Here is a 17,637-nt window from a genome sequence, read left to right on the forward strand (position 1 = left end):
ATCGCTAGACTTCTAAAGAAGCCAGCTACGGCCTGGGGATAAAGCAGACGATCTAGAATCATCCCTTAGTTCTTTGTATCAAAAGAGTACATCTGTATACATGTGTTTATTTAAAGCGAGAACCAGCAAAAACCCTCTGTTCTTCATGTAGGAGAACGTCTTGTGGGTATCTCAAGGGGTTCTAGTGGAGCAAATCTAGAACCCGGTTAATTATATTTTTTTTGGAGATTTAAACTCCAGACAAGCGCATGGAACGAAACCATCAGGTCATGGAGAGCTTTGGTCCCTCTTTGTTGACATGCTCTAGAAGCTGGACTCAGGCACTGTTTTTTTCCTGCCCAAAGAAGATGTTTGGTATGTCATCCTTTGCACCGGGCTGGACGAAACCTTCTCTGGGGCGCCCTGTCTGGAAGACTGCGAGGAAACAGTGCCGTTTTTATACAGAGAAATCGACCTCTTCAGAGTCCAGTCTGCCTTACTCTGGACATTGGAGGAGCTCTGCGCTCGTCTGATATCCGTTTTGGACTTGCCTGTGACATGGTCCTCTTTGTGATGATGTGACAGGATACCATTAGTCCTCCCATCATCCTGAATCCTTTTGGGTAAAGAAGTCCTGGACAAACCACTAGGAAGCTCTGAAATTTGGGGGTTTTCAGGTCCATTGAGTTTCCTGGAGTCCTTCTTCACAAAGCTTGACTGCGATTTCATCGACTTTCCTTCTTGCTGTCCCTCTGACCCAGATGTTTTTGCCCGAGTATTGTCTACATCTTTGGGAACAGATTTTTGGTTATTTTCTTCCCTTTTCCCTGATGGCGGTTTGTTGTGTTGAACATTATCAGCCGTTGACAGGTTTGCTCCAGATGGAAGATCTCCAGTTGACTTTTTGTCTCTAGTTTTTGATTGCACTGACCCATCTTTTCTTGCCGGGTGCATCGTACTCAACACATTTACCTGTTGGTTAACCTTCTCTTTCTGCCTACCTCTGATGTTGTCCACTTTTGATGAAGATGTTAGTGGCCCAGGGTGACTTCCTACAGAATTCACTGAGGCACTAGCACCTTGGACTTTGGAATGACTTGGCTTGGTCTGAGGTCCTCCAGCTCCCTTGTCGCCTTTGCTAGTGTTAGCCATCCGTGGGACAATGGATTCGTTGGTATACTTAGGTCGTCTTCCCGATTCCAAATACTCTACTAGTTCTCCCGTCTCACGCTTTGCCTTGTCCTTCGATCCAAACGACCAACGTAAAGGCATCGCTTTACTGATACTCAACTTGAGTTTTGTGGCAGACGACACCTTCATACTTGCACTGCGTCCTTTTACACCACGCGCAAATGGCTTTGAACCAGGGGCTCCTGGAGAAATCAGGAAGAATTGATTACAATTTTGTAACATAATCCCCCCAATGGGACTAGCTTACATGTCTGAAAACTCTTAGTCTACATATTAGCACCTACTAAAGGGACAGCAATACTCGTGCAATCATTAGGATGCCTGTTTGGAAGAGGTATTTGCTTGAATCATGGAATAAGAGAATACCTTTTTCTGGGTGCGCCTCTTTATCGACGAAGACAGGGGAATCCGGAATTTGCGGCAGAGCGATGCAGTTGGTGGCGCGGGAGACCAAGCTTTCTCTCTTACTTCCGTTCAGTCTCAGGACCCAGTGGTCTGACATAGAGGAGCTGGTGGAGCCTGCGGTGAAAAAGTGATAAAGATCAGTTGACCGGAGACCATCTTACTATGTTAACTTATTACCAAAGTCACTCGTTATTCTATATCAGCCAAGGACGGCAGTTATATGTCTGCGCCTTCTCCCGCAAACATTTTCTGTACATTCCGGCTTTGGAATTCACATAGTTTAGGCCAGACTCTATAGGTTCTCCTGTATCTGTCATCGCACTGGTCTCAGGACCTACCTCGGACCGAGCTGCTCGCAGACCAGGCGGGGATTGTGTTTCTTTTTTGGTAGAATAGGATGTAAGCTCCTCTGGTACACACCTCGTCCTCCTGGAGTTGCTCCACATTACTGTCGTCGTAACTGTACCAGCGAGTGTCCAGCGAGTTCCTGCAGTATGCTATGAACATAGATCATTTCCGTTTGTCATAAGTCTCCGTATGATCTTAGTTTTGTATAAAAGCCATCCTTAATCTTTAAGGTTCTTACCTGTATAGTGCCCTCCCTGCAGACTGCCATGGTGATTGCACACGGCGTACAGGTCATACAGGACTCCCAGCTGGCTCAGTGACGGCTTTCGAGAGGACCATGGTCCCAACGTGCCCTTCTGCCCTTGGCCTCTTTTGACAACATGGGGTCCCATATCCATGCCAGTGAGTGGGAACCTGACCAACGTGGACAGTTTGTTCCTCCGGCCTCCGACCTGGCGGAACCTCTTGAGGTGGATGATCAGGATGTCCGGCAGGGTCCACAGGCTGAGTTTCACTGTCCCCTGCTGCAACACCTTACAATGCGGGCACCTCCAGGCATCATCAGGCGCCAACTGGGAGATAAATGGTTAATATAGATTATTAAAGACCAGTCCTGATAGTGATTTATATCAGGATGCTAAAACCCCAACGAGCCAATGGCATTGGGTTAGGGTCTTTTGGCTTCAAGCTGTCCTACCATGACGGGGGGACACGAAGGCAACTTTATTTAGAGATCAGATGAGGGAGATGCTGGTTGTGGCTCAAAGGCTTGGAAATGGATTTGGATATAAATACGATCAGCGTATATGGTGACCAGGTACCTGCTCCTCCTTGGTGTAGAGCTGAAAGCACTCATCCAGCGTACAACTCTGCTGCTGGTGCTCGAGCTGTTGGGCCCTCACGGACTCTGCGTCCTGGACCACTTCCTCCTGTATACTTCCAAACAACCTGAAGACAGAAATATACATCGTCAAGAACTGGCGTTCAACGCCAGGCCAACCTTTCTATGCTTCTTCTACTCAGATCTCCTCCAATCTGCCCCATCTAAGCCACCAAACGTCTCCTGGACCCGGCCCTATCCTGCCCTAAATCCTTGATTTAACTCGTCCTGCCCCGATTCTGTGACTTGCTCCCCCAGCAACTTTCTGCAAGGCGAGATGACCTGCTTACTCCAAGACCATTGTTGTCTAAGTCATGCCCCCCAGGGTAGATTTTCACCACCAGACCACTGAGCCTCTCGTTCAAGTACATTAGAGTCCATAGATGTCAAATGAGACAAACCCCTTGGACTAAGATGTGGGGGGTCGTTATATACATAGATTGATCTTCACACTCACCGCTCCTTGGTCCTCGGGTCCCATTCAATGACCAGTTTAACATGGGGTGGTCCTCCTGCACCATTGAGTTGAAGAGCCCTGCCAGACAGATGGTACAGGGATTTAAGACACCACCTTTAATGGGTAATGTCAGAAAAGTCTACCTTACAGAAACGGTAGTAGATACGTGGAGTAACCTCCAAGTAGTACAGAAATACTCAGTAACAGATACCAATAATAGCCACGAGGTGGCAGCTGCTGCAAGGAATGGGAATCATTAACCTATTCGGTGCCAGAATGCCTTCGGCTGGAAATGGTACTAGTCAAGTATAATTTGGTTAAAAAAACATTAATACTCAAACCTTACAAAGCGGCCGCTGCGTTTCACAAGGTTCCTGGCACTCACCTGTCCACTGCCGGCAGCTGGAGAGGCCGCATATCCTTCGGCGAGAGGTAGCTGCCGTTTGTGGGATCTCCCGCTACGCGAAGACGGAAGAGCGCTGATCCATTCTGGGGAAAAGACACGCCGGATTTACTAAATAAATACAATTGAAATGGAACTCTTCTACAATTAGTTTATTGCCCTCTGTGCGTTTTCTGGTCGGTGACCACAATTTTAATTGTAGCTTAAAACACTAAAATATATATTAGAATTATGGAAATGTTCTACGACTAGGAAGGCTTTATAGCAACTGTGGTTATTACTCATAACGGGGCAAACCCGATTTTACCCGCACTTACGGGAGGCTGTGAGTCAGTCTTCATCAGGTAATGGATCTTTCTCATGATGCTTTGCTGCAACTGATCCCATGAGATTGTCCTGTCCTCTCTCATCAGCAAGGGTGGCCCAAACCTACTAAATAGTCGAAAAGGAATCTCAGGAATCTCAGCGGAACCACAAGATCATTATATGATTTCATTATTATTGTCTTTAAATGAAGCAGCGATGAGTTACCTCTCAGTCTGGTGACTCGCCGACTCTACGTTACACAAAAGGAGCAGGATTTTTGAGCCATGAGCCAGGAACTCGGAAGACGTGGAGCCTCCTCCTGTTAGCCTCCGTGCTTCTGGGTCCAGGCGGCGTGGAGAGGGCGGAAGGTTTTGAGGGTACCCTAAGCGGGGAAAACAGAAGCAAGTTTACTTTGCAAACCATAGAATTCCCAAATTTCCTGCGTGGCCGACCTCAGAGGGCTGATGGACGCATGGAGTGCAACGAAAGGCAAGAGTTTATAAAGCGTTGATTGTGAGCTCTGATATCCAGCTATTTCTCTGACACTGAACTGTAACATTAAAGAATACACAGAGGTGCCCAGATAACAGGAGATAACCCCTCAGATGTAAAGAATCTTTGAGTTCAGTAGAATGTTTAAAAATAAATCTTTCCAAGAAGAAGAACCTACCGGCGGGACGTGAGCTGCCTCCTGTCTTGGGTAAGGGCAACGGGACCTGGAAGGCATAGACCGGATCACCTTCTGCAATTACATTCAAGTCTTCATCATCATAGAAAGAGCGTTGGAAGCCACTGGCGTACAACTCAGCTAGAATCACCTGGAGACACAGACCAAGATACATAATTACTAAAAAAGATACATAATTACTGAATAAGATACATAATTACTGAATAAGATGGAGTGTTCTCTATTCATACACTAATAGGAGATAGGATACTCTGCGTCTGCTTTCTCTAGAAAAATTTCCAACTCTTAAGATCTAACTTAATCCACCAAAATAACGATTGGATTCCGTATTTTAACTGCTCTTCCTGCCATAAATGAGTCTTACGCTGATCCTCAAAGCTACTTTGCTGTAGACTTAGAGGGCATCTCTGTGGTCTCTGCTTGTGAAGATCCCCTGGAAGAATGCTAGAGCTTTCTAGAGCTTTAGAAGATCCACGTTAGTGATGTCCAGGAGGTAACTCATATCAGGTCAAGCTGGAGAGAAGACACAAACGTATTACCTGATCTGGAGGGATGCTGCCCTCGTCTGCCACCATCTGCCTCAGCGATGCCACGGTCCCCAGCAGCGGGACGGCCAGACCGATTCGCAGAAAGCGCTGCTGCTTGGTTTGGAAGACGAGAATCACGTTCAGGGCTCTGGCAACAACACAGAAGAATTATCTACATATAGAAAGACTTTTATGAACACGATGGCCGACTCAGCTGCCACTTGACCCAAAGCTAACCCCAGGTGGACAGAAGGCTCGCAGAACACAGTATCTGGGGAGCCGATAAGTTGCCATCAACCCAAATGACAGCTCGAACCTTAATCACCTGAGCGGCCCGACGGCACCTATATAACACGGGTCAGAACCCCGATTCCACGACAAATGGCAGAAATGTTGTTTCTAATTAGAGAACTCGCAGCTTGGTCACTTTATCAGACACTTAACCCCTTCAGCCCCTTCCCTAAAGCTGTCTGTGTTAACGGGAAGTGTGTAGGAGTCCCCACGAGTCCCGCGTTATTACGGGAATCCTTAAACTACAATTATCAGCTCAGCTTCCCCGGCGTGTCCTGTGTAATTATCCCTGATTGAGCTAATTACAGCCCTTTGCTCCGTCTCTGCCTGCAGACGGGCCGCCGAGGCCAACCTTCTCTCCCGTTCGGCCACAAACACCGACCGTCCGGCACCTGACGCATTTTATTCTGGCTCATGGTAAATTATAATAAACGCCCCATAAATAGAACCCTCGGCATGAAAGGGAATGAGGGGGGAGAGCGTTACCTGGTCTGGCGCAGGGGGATAGGTAACGACACGCACAGGAAGGGGTCGAAGGTGTCGCTCTGCTTGTGGCAGTGGGGGCAGGTGAGCGAGGACCTGAAACAGAACACACAACACGTGACGGTGCTTATATCCAGTTTATATATTCACAGATACGGCTTATCTATCTATATACAGAGGCCGATGAGCCCGGCGAGGTGCTCTGCGCTGAGTAATTGTTGGATGTCGGTTTGTGGCGGGGTGACTCAGTGCTCTGGAATCCCGCGGCAGATAATACCCCGAGAGGGGGGCGCGTTCAGACCCCAGACTGCCCCAGCGGCCAAAGGCGCCGTCCCACCTACTCTGCGGAGTGTAACACTGTTGCAACTAAATGTAGCATTAGAAACATTGTTTTAATTGTACAAAATTGATATATATATTTTTTTGATGGGAACACTTAAATGTCATGTGACACAAAGGCAGGTGCTGGTTGGTTATTCCCATAAAAAAATGAAAAGGCTTTTTTTTTTAGTTGTTTTTATGCGACCAAAAGAATTAAAATGACGGATCTGTTAATGATTTTCTGCTTAATATCCCAAATCTTCAACACACAGGTTACAACACGTATGACAGGTATGTGGTTATACACGCTTCATGTACCTGTACTGTGCCTGGAAATGCTCCTGCACAAAGCTCCGGCCTCCGTCCGCCGGCGACGAGGCTGACGGGATCATCAGAGTGTGCTCAGCCCCAGGCGGAGGCTGCAAAGGTAAGGGAACAATAGCATTAACACAGAGGGGGTATTTCTGCCAGAGACCCTTCAACATCTCCACGTCCCAAAGGATTAGACTTTGATGACTTAAACTAACAGAACAATGATGTCAGAACTAAAAAGGCGAGATCCGCCACATCCAGAGCCAGATTAACACGTCATGGGGTTACCATATGAACATCCGCGGGGTTCTTTGTATAACTAGGTAGATCTTAGCACCAGGAGATTGTGGTCCACCCACTGCAGGGTTAAAATTGATAGTGGTGAAGGATACTGGGACGCTGCCAGTCTGTGGGTAACAAGACGCCTACCGGGAGATCTTGGCGGGGGGGCAGAATCTGGTATAATTACAGGGTTAGAGGCTCTTTCTGGAATGAGGAGAAATGTATGGGATACGAGAGGAACGCAGAATGTTTTTTTCCCACACTCGACGGGAAAATGCGTTTACTGTGTGGTTACAGGGGAGCAATTAGTGAAGTCGCTGAATTAGCAGAGACCTCATTAGTGGATTATTTATTAAGGAACAGGCGGAATGCGAGTGCGGGTGGGCTTGTGCCAAGTGCCGGGGCTGGCGCGCACTCAGAATATGCCGACTCTGCACAGCGATCCAGCCCTGTCTCATGGCGTCCCGAGACCATTTAATGGCGGTTGAGTTGGGCGCTCTCCAGTTGGTCGTTGGCTCTGCCGGTAGATCCAGCAGTTGAGTTGGTCCTGTTGAGTTTAACGGTGGTTTCTTTCCTCCCCTTGAGTGAAGTTGATTTTGTTGAGCAACAAACTGAGGTTGAGCTGAGTCACGTTTCGCTCTCATTAATAGATAAGTTGCTCAATTCTAGGTTGAGCGACTCGGCCGAGCTGTTGATACAAATCAAACCTTAGTGGATAGATGCCTTTCAGGATCAAAGTTATTCAAGCTGCTTTGTCCACGGAGGTTGCCAAATAACATAAGGACACTATAAAAAAAAACTTGTTTCTATTTAGAGAACGGCCATTATCCTCTAGAACCTGATTCAATGTTCTAATTAAAGAACGGTCATGATCCTCTAGAACCCGATTGAATGTTCTTTCTATTTAGAGAACGTCCGTGATCCTCTAGAACCCGATTGAATGTTCTTTCTATTTAGAGAACGTCTGTGATTCTCTAGAACCCGATTGAATGTTCTTTCTATTTAGAGAACGTCCGTGATCCTCTAGAACCCGATTGAATGTTCTTTCTATTTAGAGAACGTCCATGATCCTCTAGAACCTGACTCAATGTTCTTTCTATTTAGAGAACGTCCGTGATCCTCTAGAACCCGATTGAATGTTCTTTCTATTTAGAGAACGTCCGTGATCCTCTAGAACCCGATTGAATGTTCTTTCTATTTAGAGAACGTCTGTGATTCTCTAGAACCCGATTGAATGTTCTTTCTATTTAGAGAACGTCCGTGATCCTCTAGAACCCGATTGAATGTTCTTTCTATTTAGAGAACGTCCGTGATCCTCTAGAACCTGACTCAATGTTCTTTCTATTTAGAGAACGTCCGTGATCCTCTAGAACCCGATTGAATGTTCTTTCTATTTAGAGAACGTCCGTGATCCTCTAGAACCTGACTCAATGTTCTTTCTATTTAGAGAACGTCCGTGATCCTCTAGAACCTGTAATTAAAGTGCATGTTTCTACAGATCTGAATGCAACCCCTGGACTCCCGCAGCTCACGGGGTTAATGAATATTCTTATATTTTTATGAATAGGGATTTTTCGGAGCTCTCTTTCCGGCTCGCAGGAACCTGGACGGATATTTTATTTGCCTTGTAAATAACCGTCCCGGAAACAGCTAAGCTTCACCCGCCGAAGCCAAAGAGATCGGGCCTGGTCTGCTAAATCGGGAAGACGGAGGTTTCACTTACGCCGTTGTGAGTATTAAAGGGGGAATTCGGTGAAAATAATGTGATTTTGGGTTCTGAAGGGTTAAACTCCACAGCGTCTGTTTAGCTTCCGGCTCCGGCAATCGGATTACGAGGAAGTGACCTCCGTCGAGGGGGCGCCAGGAACGCGGCTCCGTGTTACACGCATGGGAGAATCACTATTAGTCTGATCCGCTGGTCTAATCCTGGGATGAGCCTGGCTGGAGGTGTGTGTGTGCGTGCGTGCGCGAGTCTGGCTACCGGGCTTAGTGTCACCGCGCACGCACACACACACACACACACACACACACGGTTAGCGGAACCCCTCCACACAAAAGGGAAATGTAGCCCATGTCTACTCAGCAGTATTCACAAACCTATTCATGCTGCAACAAGTCAGGATAGCCTTCAGCCAAGTGCATTAGTCTTCAGCATTAGATACGACCACCTCTGCGGGAAAGCTGTTCCATGTATCTACAAACTTCCTATAATATTCTGTAGTTTTTGTTGCGTGAGGTTTTACGGTAATATGGTATATGAAGAGGGGGTGGTAGATCATTATAGATGGCGTAGGCAGGGGGAAGAGAGGCAGATTTGGGGGGTATAGACTGATTTATAGGCTGGATGAGAGTTAAGCCCCAATAATTCAGGGACACAGAGCTGAGAGGAGTGGGTAAGACCGAGCTTAAGCGTCTGGGGCATCAGGGGTGACATATAGTGGTATGAATCGGAGGGGGATCTGGGGATGTGGGGGTTAAAGATGTGAAGCCGGCTGATACAGTGTCAGGTGGAGAGCTGGAGGAGCGGGAGGCCGGAGCCGAGAGGGGAGACGTTGCTGTTTGCATTGCTGCTCAGCAGAACTTTAAATAATTTACACTTTCCCTTTAAGTGTTAACTCTTTGTTTGCAGGCGGAACGCATGGCGCGGCGCTGCATTTTTTATAAGGGTCCCTGGTAATGGGGGCATCCAATGATTTGTCTCGATAGACGTTCTAAATTCTGCCCTGAAATACGACTCGTTCCCATCATTTACAAAACTAGACCCCCCCCAACATGCGCTGCCTCTTAATTACTAGATTCGGCTGAATGGAATTAAAGGAGCCAATTAAGTAGGATCGAGCGTCTCCCGATTTATAATTAAGAAGGGATTAGAATTGTGGCAACTCCACTCGTTTCAAGGCTGAGAAAAGCGGCGGAGTCTATTTTCTGGGTTCAGAGAGAGAAAAACAGATGGAAGGGGGGGGTTTAACCCTTCGCTCTGCCAGAACAGCCCGGAGCGCAGTGGGAAGGTCGGACCCGCCGTTCCCGGGACTTTTTTTTATACGGCCTGTGCTGGTTGAAGCTCCCGTTTTTCGGCAGGGGCTGAATCCTCATTCATTAGGAGGCGGCAGGAGGTCGGGGGGACCGTCTGTCACCGCGCAGGTTTCCATGGGATTGAATGCTCATCACCCGATGGCTGAAAGTAGGAACGCATGGCGCGCGGCATTACCCTGTGCCAAAGACCATCTCATTTAATTAGGAGTGGCTCTTTAAGACTAATGTGTGACCTTCTAAGCCCCATTCAAGGTCACACATTCTGGACATCAAGCCACTCAGTGATGTCGACGGATTTGCAGCTGAGTTCAACTCAACTGTCGATTGGGTTGAGTGCGATAGTCAGACTTGGTTGCCAAGTTGGGTAGCTCTACTGAATATAATGGGTTAACGCTCTAGTTTTAGGCGAATTTCTCGACTTTAGGTTCTATTTTTGAGTCAACAGAAAACTTGGCCCAAAACTTTGTGAATCGACCAATGGCGGCGCTTTTCGCAGCAGGTCTCTGGCAGCTGATTGGACCCCAAAAGGGACCTTTATGGGATTTTATGGACAGAGAGAGTGGTAAAGCGAGGACTCGCGGTGGTGAGGCCACCGGGGGAGGACTGACCTTGGCCGCCGGTTTTGCTTTGTGGCCGCTGGGAGAGTTGAGATCTTCGTGGACTCGATCCAACAACCAGAGCAGGAACTCCAGGGCGTCCTGCTGCGAATTCCCCCGGAACTGCGAGCCGTGCTTGGAGACGACGTTCTGCAAGAGAAACGGGCCGATGAATTCCCGCATTTACAGAGGCCGCTCCGGTGCGCCGAGGGTTAACTGCGAGGGATGAGGCAGACATTCCTCTGTCCGCCAATACGGCTCGGCCTATCAGGGTCGCCCCACCTGGATTTCCAAACATTATACAGAGAATCAAATCAACATTCCTCCGGGGAGCGAGAGCCGGACCCACCCGCCGTACCCAGAGAATAAACGCCGCTAATTGCTCGAAAAACACCAAGCCTCGTTATTGCTGCCCCGGCGCGTTTCGCAGGCGGATTTCGCTTATGAAACGATGGGAAGGCGGCCGTGAAAACTCCCCGGAAACCTCATTCCCACCGCTGGGGCTTCTCTGGATTCATGCAGTGAGCATATAGCGTACCTGCCAAGTGTCCCTGAGGTGTCCCTTTTTGGTCCCTAAATCCCTGATGCCCCTCTCTCCTCCCCCAATGCCCCTCTTTTCTAGGGTATGAGGGTTTCGCAGGGTTCTACAGTCCTAAAAGCCCCGATAATGTGTATAGAAACAGCAGGGACCGGCTTTATAAATGAAACGGGGTAAATAAACCCCATTATTCTTCTAACTGCCCCACTCGCTTACACAAATACCCCACAGTGGGGCACAAAGTCGTCTGCCGGCGGGTTGTGGCTTTCTTTGTGTAAAACATTCGTAGACTATCTATATTTATTTAAGCCTCACAGAGAATCCTGAATTTTTTTCCGCCCCGGAACTCGTAACGGACCTTTAACCCGTCGCCGATGCCCTTTGACCCGGACGCCCCGCCGTTGTTGGCGTTATTTTAAGGCTTGCTGGTCGGGCTGGTTTTCTGTGCCAGAGTATCGAGGAGATTCCTGCGATCCCCGCACCGGCCGGTCCTGTTTGGTCACATCGCTCTTTTGTACGAGGGAAACCGGTTTGTCTTCTCACCATTAACCCCTGGGCTGCTGGATCAGCTTTGATCAGCTCTGGGTGGCGTTGGTCACTGATACAAAGTATCACGTAAATCCGATCATTCATAAAATCTCGACAGGATTACCCCCCCCCCAGAGGCAAGTAAAGCCAAGTTGGCAGTTGCAGAGGGAGCATCCTGGATCTGTTTCCCAGCAGGGGTGGTAATGATTTACGTACTGGATGCAATTCAAATCCACCTGGGGAAAAACAGGATGTCTCCATAATTTCGGGACTCTATGCCTATATTTTATCTCTGTGTCCCAACCCACACCCGGTAATGCTGGACTACAACACCTAAAACTCTCAGCCACAAGCTCCTAGGTATGATAACTTTACACAGTTCCGTGGGGGGGCTCGTTAACCCCATGGTATCAGAAACGGAAGACGGAGGATCAGGAAACCCCCGAATGACGGGGAATTTGCCCCGCTATATGGAATTACCCCAGGACTGGCCCTTCTGTGGAGCTCCGTTCCGGGTGACACTTAAATTCTGTGTTAAAGGGAGGGAACGTTCCTAACATATCAGCCCTTAACCCCGTAGTAGCTCTTTGCCCCGGGGGTATTTTGGGCTGTGCGTGCCAATGGAGGGGGGGCTCGTTCTGTGGTTGTTGTCTGGTACAAGGAGCCATTGTGTGATTATGGCCCCCAGCGTATACCCGGAACCAAGCGTTCCCATAACGCAGGCGCAGGCTGGCTCCCCAGTATCACCAGTATCACCAGTATACCCGGTCCTCAGGTGTGCCATAGAGTGGCAGGTGGAGCCGTTTTGTGTATCTTTCCCTCCAAGCTCATGCGCAGGACACGGCATATAAATGACCTCTATACCCCCCCGTGGGGTCTTCTCCACATGATATGTTCTACGCCATAGACCCCCCCCCCCACATTTAAAGGGACAGCCTTTTCGGCCCCTCCTCGGACTCCTCTCTCCGCGTTGTTTGCGCTGAAAGCTTTTAATTGTTCCGTAGCTTAGAAACTCGGTTCAAAGGTCACTGTCAATGAGACCGTCCGTAAACACCGACGCTCACTCCGGATGAGTGCGAGGAACGGCCCGAGGCGTCACTCAACTTCATCCGAAGTCCGCCACGCCTACCAGATAACACGCGCCGCGTGGCCGTCAACATGTGAGTGTCATATCACGGGATCATACCTTCTACATGAGAGGACCCCGAGACCCCCTCAAATAATAACCCTCTAATGTGCTTCACCAGTGGTGGTAGCCAAACGGTTCTTATGGAAACCATGACTGGTCAGGAGGTACAGATATTCTCACCTGTATTCTAGCAGGGATTCCAGCTGTGATAAAGCAGGGAAAAAAGCACCAATTGGGACGCTCGGATATCATTAAATCAGAGGAGAGTATGAAGGAGTCGGCACCTGACTGCGTGAGACCGTCGGAGACAAAAAATATTGTAACCAACCAAACTATGATATCATCAGAAGCCGGTGGGTTCTTTTTGGCCATGCCGAGCACTATGACATCATCGAAGAGCAAGATTTTGCATTGCCCACCCCCCAGTTATGATAAAGCTTTTCCGCGTGTACCGGGTCTCTGGGGTGAGAAATCACCTTTTGGTTTGTTTGTCTTTCCAGCCTCTTTATGGCTGCGGTTGGTTTGCGGAGGATGAGGTCAGCGCCGCTTGGCTGGCGCCCCGTTATATATATTATAACGGGGGGGGGGGGTAATCGTAATACGAGACGTTCGTTATTTCAGCCAGGAATTCCTGTCCACGCTCACAATGGTAATTCCAGAGCGTATCCGACTAGATTAGGGGGAATCATGTAAATTGCCCTATTACCACCATTAAGGGTAACTGGATCTGCCGGAATTAACGGAAACCTAATCCTGGGTGTTCGTTAACAGAAGATTACCGGGAAACCTCCGGGAACGTACCGCTTGGACCCGTGTTATATATATATAAACGTTATGGAGGAAGAACTGAGAAGCCAAAAATCTAGACACCCACAGTCTGGCCTGGACTGGCCACCTCGATGGCCCGCTGGCCGACGGAGCCCCACACACTTAACTGATCTGCCATTACAGCTGTCACATTGATGTCATCAGGTGGCCACTGGCCTTAAATCACCATCGCCAGTCCGGACCTGGGCCATGGCTCACCTTTTCTACTCCGGCAGACGTTGGAGAACCAAAGGTTGACCACCATTAGTCCATCAGACCCCTACAAGATTCTCCAGCCCGACAGAGACGATCTAATAACCCAGAACCACATCTCCTAAAATAGAAGCTATCGTTGTGAATTCATGACCCCGGGTTGGGGGGGGGGTCATTTTAGGACGTTATTTGGGGATTGATAATGTCTTCTGGATTCTTATCCCTTTCTACTGTAAAAAACACAACCCTGTCCCTCGCCTTCCCTGCCTCATTTGTTTACTTTTTAGAACATTAAAAATCATCATTGCTGAAATCCATAAAATTGATACTTTTCCACTTAAACGTAGTATTTTAACACGGAAAGGTTGTATATAAGTTATATATATAAATATATAGATACATCATCCTCCTCCTTAGTGATCCAAAGCAAGTCTTCAGCCTCATATTTATCAATAAAATAAAACCTTTCCAACTCATTAAAAAAGTAAAAAAAATAAAAATCAGTAAATTCTTTTTTTTTGGTTGCCTAGGAAACGATTTACACACAAAATAAAAGATGCAATATGATTTTCTTCTTGAAGGTGGATTCGTGTTGGCCTGGAGCTCTTTTTGGAAGTTGAAGGGGTTAAGCAGACGTGTAGAGCGCGTCTCGGCCAACTCACGTCTCTCGCAAATCATATGGAAGCGCGAGCAGCGAAATCTCGCGGGGGGGGCAATAAATCGTTCCCCTGGAAAAACGGCGCTTTTAATTTAATTGTGCGAATATATTGATCTGATATTCTCCTTCTACGACTATGAGTTGGGGACCTGGGACCCCACAACGTGCGCAGATAACTTGTGAGTGCTGTGAGTGGTCACGTGGCACTAAGGCACCCACAGCTACCACCTACAAACTCAGGGGGTAGGTAAGGAACCCCACGTCTGCGGGACAGAGTCCAACCTGGCTGCTTTCAGCTGATTCAAACTTTATTTAAGGTGACCTCTTACCTTGAACTCCACGGACAGGTGCGGGGTGTATTCCAAGGTCCAGAGACCCCTGACCAGAACGGCCAGGGTCTCAGTGACTTCCCCCCTGGCCGCTGAAGGCGGTTCGTCCGCTGATCGCCTTGTCGCCTCGCCATTGGTTTTTATTTTCTCTAGCTCCGCTCGGTACTGGCCCATTCCCAAGAATTCGGCCAACAGGTCCGTGTTACTCAAACACTGCACCACGGCGTTCATGAAGCAGGTGTTTCCATGGTTCTTCATGCCTTGGACCCCAGGAACCTTGTCATCTGAGCTCCAAGACAGCCTGTCCTGGCACCTGGCTGGCACCGGAGTTTTACCCAAGTTATTGTTGCTGTCACCTCCATGAATGAGTCTTAAATCCTCCTGCGAGGACCCTTTCTTCTCTCCATGGTGGAGTTTCGGCTTAAACCCCCCTTCATCATCTTCTAAATCCAAGGTGCACCTGTCGCCATCTCCCAGGTGGGACAAACTGCTTAAAGTCCGCAGTATCCTTTGCATAAAGTTCCCCACGGATCTCAGGGACCTGCTCCTGAAGAGCTTCCGGGACCCTTGGCTCTTCTCCTTGGAGGTCTTCTCCTTGTCCACCTTGTGCTCCTCCATGTTTACCTGCTGCTGTGATCTACCTGCTATGGTATGCAAGATCTTCCTGGTGCAACTTGACCAGGAAGGAAAAAAAAAAAATATTTGGGATGGCAATTCCCAGCCTCCCTTTCCAAATTCACAACAACGCCAGCCTTCCCATTTCAGGGAGGCAGCCCGGCTGCCCCCATAACGTGTCCTGCTGCAGAGCCAGAGAGCTCTTCCTACCTGACCGGGAGAGGTGTGCGGTGGAAACCCATTCTGTGTCTGTCGCCGAGGCTTCTGTACGAGCTCTCGTGGCTGCCGTGCGTGTAATTCTGTTTGCTCTTCTTAGTACACAGCTCCACCTCCAGCCTCTTGAATCTTATTAGCCCGTTTTACTTTGAAAGAAGACAAGAGGAGACGGGGAGAGCGAACAGACGACGAGGGACAGGTTTATGCCGGGGTGGGGGGGGGGCCTCTGCTGCTACCTCTGGTCACAATTGGCCAAGACAGTTAAAAAAAAAAATGTAAAAAATTCTATACACCCTCTGTGATCCGTACCTCCGCCGGCAGGTGATCCGGTCGCCGAGAACGACTCTACGACTCGACAGGCGCCGGGCAACTTATTATCTTCTTCGGATTCCGTTTTCAAACCGACAGTTTTTGATACATTGGCAGGTTTTTTTGTTTGTTTGTTTTTTTTTGTTTGTTCTGGCTAACGGCTAAGCTTTATCTTACTGCGTCGAATAAATAAAAATAACATAGAATTCTAAATTACCATAAAGTAATATATAGAATGTTTTTTAAAATTATTTTTTACATTATTTATTTAATTAATTATTTAATTAATTATAATTAATTATTATTATTATTATTTTTTAAAATAGCAGCTGGGACAGTTGAAGTCGGGGGGCTGAGAGGGTTGCGCGAAAAATTATAATTTGCTAACAAATATAACTTTCTGGGAAAAAGGATTTTTTCTACAAAAAAAATGCGAGGTGAGGAATAGCTTCAGCTATTTTTAAAGTTAGGGCTTGTTCGTCGATCACCGGAGTTAATATAAGGTGTATTTTGTTATCTGGCCCTCCGGCCCCTTTAAATGCTGCTTTGATTGAGGTAGAAAGGGCCTCCAAGGTCAGCCCTGTACCTGCAGCTGCCGCATGCCCTCGCCTGTTACTCAATGGCCCATTGTTATGTCGTTGGTCACATTCATCCTCCACTTCCCAGATCTGCTGCGTGAGCGAAGCGTGATTGTCGGTGACATCATCAGGAAATCGCTGCTAATTGTTTTGAGGGATTAACGGAAAAAATCTTTTACAAAAGAATCTTCTATTACCATTAACCTGCGCAGCGCCAGAGAGCTGGGCTTCGCGTCACAAAGATTAGTAGTGAATTCTGAACCAGTCACTAAAGGGACGCTCCAGCCATCACATAGACTTTAACGCGGTCCCTTTAAATTTTCATCGCATGCCCTTTTCCCTGCCCCCAACTATTTGCCAGGCAGGAGATGCGATTGGCCGAACGCAATTCTTGTTGGGGCTGCAGCTTCTCCTTAAGGTATTTTATATATTGTTGTTTCTTTTGCAGGTTTATTTACTACATAGTAACTACAAAGTACTTAAATATGGATGATTTTTCAGGGGACTGCTGGGGTTATAATTATCTTCACATACAGTATGACTTATTTACTAATTTTATTAATAATAATAATTAATATTTGCAGTGAGCCGGCTACATTTGTATCATTACGTCGGGTGGTTTCAGTGTGTGGGGGGGAGGTATTCACTTATGTCTCAGAAAAGTGCAGAAATGTGGCTCCTATGGAGGGTTTCTAAAATTGTTATCTTTATTTTCTAGGATCATGTCCTAAAATGTTTTGAGCATCAATGAAAAGTTTCGCTGACACCAATGGTCTCGTTCACATTCCCAAATCCCGATTTGCCAGTAAGTGTTGGGCTGAGGGTCTGGAAATAGGTTTAAGATGTCACCGATATCTCGTGGGAAGGTCAGATTGGAAAGCTTGGGGCAGATACAGTTTTGATGGCCTTAAAATCTGTTCTGTTACCTCCCCGTGAGACACTGCGGGAGACTTTGAAACAAAATTATTTTTGTACTGTATACCAAAACTCGTTTTATTAAATAATAATTTTACATATGGGCCTTTACTGGTATTTGCTTAATTAAAGAAAAAAATTGTTTTTAAACACCATATATGGCCATAATAAAATGTTTACAGAATATCAGAATGTGGTTATTTACTGACCTCTAGTGGTGAAAAATAAACATTACACATCTGGCTTTCAGCCTATAGACTTTATGCGCCATCTAGTGGCCAACCTTTAGAATGCATTCTT

The 17,637-nt window shown here is 47.5% G+C and overlaps 1 protein-coding gene across 2 annotated transcripts; it reads right to left on the reverse strand.

The window, feature by feature from the left end:
• USP43 (ubiquitin specific peptidase 43) lies at nt 1-15,697 on the reverse strand. Of its 2 annotated transcripts, none has more exons than XM_053454127.1 (15): nt 14,705-15,697; nt 10,515-10,652; nt 6,598-6,698; nt 5,962-6,054; nt 5,197-5,332; nt 4,640-4,787; nt 4,195-4,351; nt 3,981-4,092; nt 3,646-3,749; nt 3,261-3,338; nt 2,745-2,871; nt 2,162-2,495; nt 1,914-2,072; nt 1,537-1,689; nt 1-1,352 (listed from the first exon to the last, which is right to left on the reverse strand). In XM_053454127.1, the coding sequence occupies exons 1-15, from the start codon at nt 15,320-15,322 to the stop codon at nt 304-306; spliced, it is 3,507 nt and encodes a 1,168-aa protein (XP_053310102.1). In that variant the 5' UTR covers nt 15,323-15,697; the 3' UTR covers nt 1-303. The 2 variants fall into 2 exon arrangements, with proteins under 2 accessions (XP_053310102.1, XP_053310101.1); XM_053454126.1 differs by having other exon boundaries at nt 3,981-4,095.
• Between the last annotated feature and the right edge of the window lie 1,940 nt (nt 15,698-17,637).

This window comes from Spea bombifrons, chromosome 13 (assembly GCF_027358695.1).
Source record: "Spea bombifrons isolate aSpeBom1 chromosome 13, aSpeBom1.2.pri, whole genome shotgun sequence".
NCBI classification, from domain to species: Eukaryota; Metazoa; Chordata; class Amphibia; order Anura; family Pelobatidae; genus Spea; species Spea bombifrons.

Coding starts and splice junctions, on each gene's coding strand:
- USP43 (XM_053454126.1), bottom strand. CDS start 15,322: ATGGAGGAGCACAAGGTGGACAAGGAGAAGACCTCCAAGGAGAAGAGC. Junction 10,653..14,704: donor ACCTGTCCGTGGAGTTCAAG/GTAAGAGGTCAC, acceptor TTTCTCTTGCAG/AACGTCGTCTCCAAGCACGG. Junction 4,352..4,639: donor AGGCAGCTCACGTCCCGCCG/GTAGGTTCTTCT, acceptor TTCCCCGCTTAG/GGTACCCTCAAAACCTTCCG.